At 43.2% G+C, this 4,111-nt stretch overlaps 1 protein-coding gene across 1 annotated transcript; it reads right to left on the bottom strand.

The window, feature by feature from the left end:
- Nucleotides 1-281: 281 nt before the first annotated feature.
- Nucleotides 282-1,662, bottom strand: LOC120113062. The gene is made up of 2 exons (XM_039133744.1): nucleotides 1,273-1,662; nucleotides 282-869 (listed from the first exon to the last, which is right to left on the bottom strand). The coding sequence occupies exons 1-2, from the start codon at nucleotides 1,552-1,554 to the stop codon at nucleotides 528-530; spliced, it is 624 nt and encodes a 207-aa protein (XP_038989672.1). The 5' UTR covers nucleotides 1,555-1,662; the 3' UTR covers nucleotides 282-527.
- Nucleotides 1,663-4,111: the final 2,449 nt, after the last annotated feature.

Raw genomic sequence — 4,111 nt, 5'->3', positions numbered from 1 at the left:
AGCCTTGGAAGGTGTTCTACACTCGAAGAAGCTGCAGATACGTTTCCCAATTCCCACACCTGGGATCCTCCCCATCTTTTAGCAGTGAGTGCCAATTTCCTCGGGCCCCAAATTTTAATTCCTGCAGTCAGTCTAAACCCCATATGCAGTAGAAATAGGAGACAAGGAAGGGAATGGAATGTGTAATGAGTTTAGGTGGCATTCACGCCCTTCATCCACTAGCCCAAACTACCATCCATGCACTGCTTTTTGGAATGCAGACAGTCAAAGCTTTTGTGGTGCAGGACATGGCTCAAGCTCTTCTTTAAATGAAAGGTAGGGGCTCCATCAATATTTCGTTTTCCTATCTCTCATTGATACCTTGTAACAACCATCAAGTACTTGGCTTGAAAGTTTTACATCCACGTGTCCCACTAGCTAGAGCATAGTATTAACACACCTTCTTTTACACTGAACCTGATCTTATTATCAGGGTTTCTTGAACACAGAGTCCCTAGTTGGGTCCTCTACGTTGGTATGCTTGCTAGCTAGTGGAGGAGGCTCAGGGTTTCCAAAGACTTCACAGCCTCCATCCTGCGAGGAGATGTTTGGTGTGGTGTCTGCAGCAACGCGTGCACGTACTTGCAATTCGGGCACGACGGAGAGGACTTGCAGATCATGACGAGGAGATGGCAGTTGACGCACACCACCGCAACCATGTTGCCACTTGAGCTGTTATGCTTCTTTTGATCGTCTGGAGTTGTGGAGCTTGCCTTCCCTTCTGAGATTGGGAGGGTTGAGATGTTGAGCTCCAAGTCTAGCTTTTGCTCCTTGGGCCTGATCCAGCTCTTCTTCAATGTTTTCCTATTCAAGTAGTACATCCTTCCAGACTGCCCCAGGACAATTCAGACAGGTTATAAAAGAAAGAAGAAGGGAACTATATGACAAAACCAATCGTAGCAACATCTTTGACATAATTTTATAGAGATTATCGCTTCAAAAATCATAGTAGTCTGTATCTATTAAGGATAACATCATGACACGTGTTGGTAATACTATCAACTTATGTAGCCGTTCAAGAAAAGTAGAGAGAGAGAGATATCATGACATCAAGAAGCATCCTCTTGGAGACAACGACACTCCAAAATCTTCTGAAGATTCTCTACTGCTAATGCTAAGTACAAGGTGGGTGATACTATGTGGAAGCAATGTAATTATAGAACTACCTTGAAGGATATCTATGAGTTAAAAAGAACATGTGTGTGTATGAGAGAGAGAGAGAGAGGTGTTCACTTGTAGGTCTAGGCACTGCTCCCAATCCAAGGGCAAGGGATCGTTAAGCTGAAGCTCAATGCTAGTTTGTGTCATGGGCTCGTCCCATGCGTGCTTTCGCTTCCTCCGAGAGTTAGCATCTGATTCCGAAGACGAGCTATTCGCACTCTTGACATAGGCAGATAAAGAAGGGCCAAGAGACAGCTCCGTTTGATCCATCACCGTCAAAGCTTGCTCACTATCCACCTTCTCCCTGCTTTCTCCGATAGAGAACTCCTTGTGTTGTAGCAGCTTCTTGATCATTCTTCACTATGATAGTATCTACACATAGGGAGATCCAATCGGCATGCGACAAAGAAGAGAGGAGAAGTGGAGAGAGAGAGAGAGAGCTTAGCCTGTGGAATGAAACGAAGGGGGGGCTTCTCTCCCTTTTGATTGATGGGGTCATGCAGGAGGAGGCGTGGATACTAAAGAGGGTTCTTAAATGGGCTTCATCCAACCCCATTAAAAGGAGGGCAGGCTAGCATTAAAAGTGACTAGCGACCTTAAATGCCTCAAATCTCTCCTCCTCCACGCCATTTAAAACCTCCCTGCATGGTCGGACTAGTCGCGTCATGATGCTTTCATGAACCACCCAAATGTAATTTACTTCGTAATCCCACGCAGGACTCTTATTCCACCCCCTAATTTGATGCTCTCACTATCTCTCACTTCACTAGCTTAATAATTAAGTTGCAATCAAGTATCACAAAGAAACTTTGGTGATTGGAGCTGCATCAGAAAAGTTGACGCCAAATGAACATTGGAACTAAATAGGATGCCCTGTTATGAACTATTTGATTGAGTAATTTTTTGGACATTTCTAGTAATAATATGGATTCGTTATCTTTCCACATCTAAAAATCTATAATTGTCATTGGTTCATCATTGACACTAGCATGTGGTTTTCAGTAAAAGTTCTACTACTTGGCATATTATCTGTCTCCAGCTTAATTAACTTTCTCTCACCTATCATGGCTAAGGTTAATTAATTTACCATTATAGATAAAATAAACATGATTAGTTGTAATATAATGAGAGGTACAATGTAGTATTAACTTCATCAAGGTCTACATTTTAAAACATGTGCTCCAAAGATGATATATTGCAAGTCAATTAGGCAGATAACTTTCTATGCACAAGCAGTCTTCTTTGCAACATTGAAGTTAGATGTGGGGCCCTTGGAAGGTATTAGAAGCTAACAAATGTTTGAACTGCACAGTTGTTTATAAATGTTTTAGATAAAAGAGAAAGTGACACACTGGTATATGTCATCCAACATCTCTTGATATCTCTCATGTGCCATGTGACCATCATCATCCTTTGTATACACCTACGCCATTAACTACCATAAAATCACGAACTGGTTCTTGTAGGTGAGCATTCATGGCCATACCCGAACCCTTATTCTCGTAAAGAAGCAAAGAAAGACTGATGTGTGTGTGTGGTGTGAGTGAGTGAGTGAGAGAGAGAGAGAGAGAGAGAGAGAGAGAGAGAGAGAGGGGGGGGGGGGGGGGGGGGGTGTGTTATACTAATAGCAATGGCAGCCTCCCCCACCACCCAGCTCGATGCAGTAAATTGGCCAAGGCATTACGGAGGGAATAAATATGGCGTGTTGGAGCTTCTTCTTGTTCTCACCAGTGCCAACTACAACAATAAATTGAGGGCGCCTCTCTTTGGTTGTTGGGGCATGAACCCATTTAATGTTTTGATGTTATAGGCTTATAGCTTTCGTCACTCCCTATCTCAAAGTTCTCAACTCACACCTGCTGCTTTTACCAAATCCCAACTGGAACTGCAAGCCGATCAAATCTACACGGATCCAAGAAGGAAGATGCTAAGGGGCCACAAATCTATTACCAAAAGGGTTCTCGGTTCAGTTGGCTTGCTATGTGGCAGGAGGGGATTGGTTTTCGATAAGACATGTTCAGTTGGCTTGCTATGTGGCAGGAGGGGATTGGTTTTCGATAAGACATGATCCTGCAACTACTGATGGTCACAGCTCGATGAACTAAGGGGAACTGGAGGAACTCATGAAATCCAACAACCCTTGTGGATCGCATCATTCCTATGTGAACTGGGGAAACAGGCATGCATAATACATGGGAGACTTGGATTTTAGCACCCAGCCCCTCTCTAATGCCATTTGTTAAGGGGTTGTAGCCCTCTCAATTTCCATTTGGTTAGGAGTTGTAGTCACTGAATATAGTGACCTTTACCTAAACCTTGTCTCCCTACCTGGACCAACCTTATGTGTGCACCGATTTCCTGCCACTAAGCATTAGCTTGGACGGCATCACCTCTCGCCTCATAGAAAAGATACTATGAGTTTGATTTTGCAGTGCATCAACCCTTACGTGGGATCCCATTTAAAGAGTGTTGGTTCCATGAGTACAAGCACTGGTCTGCCTAGGAGCCTAGGATCTAACCAGGATGGGTCAAGGACGGGCTGGCTCTAGGTGACAGGCTATAGTCCTCGCGCAGGCATCAGAGTTACCAACAGAAGACTAAGCAATTGTGTATGCGATTAGAATAAACTAAGCCTAAAATTTTGGAAGCAATTATTGTTTTCAAAAATTTAAAGGCAAAAAGATTTAGATGCATGCTAAGAATTATAAAAAAAAATACAGGAAGGATAACTAGTAGCACATAATTGTTTTGCTCGCAAGAGGGGTTCTCGTTGTCGCTAGTATCTATTAATTGATGCTTTTGAAATGTAATGGACTCCACCAACTAGCTGAGTTGCTGTTCCCCAAAATCCACTGGGGTACAGAATCCACCATGCAAAAAAGAGATACAAGTTGTGTGCTCAGAAAAAGAA

This window comes from Phoenix dactylifera, chromosome 14 (genome assembly GCF_009389715.1).
Source record: "Phoenix dactylifera cultivar Barhee BC4 chromosome 14, palm_55x_up_171113_PBpolish2nd_filt_p, whole genome shotgun sequence".
NCBI lineage: Eukaryota > Viridiplantae > Streptophyta > Magnoliopsida > Arecales > Arecaceae > Phoenix > Phoenix dactylifera.
This window is presented reverse-complemented; position numbering and strand designations above follow the sequence as displayed.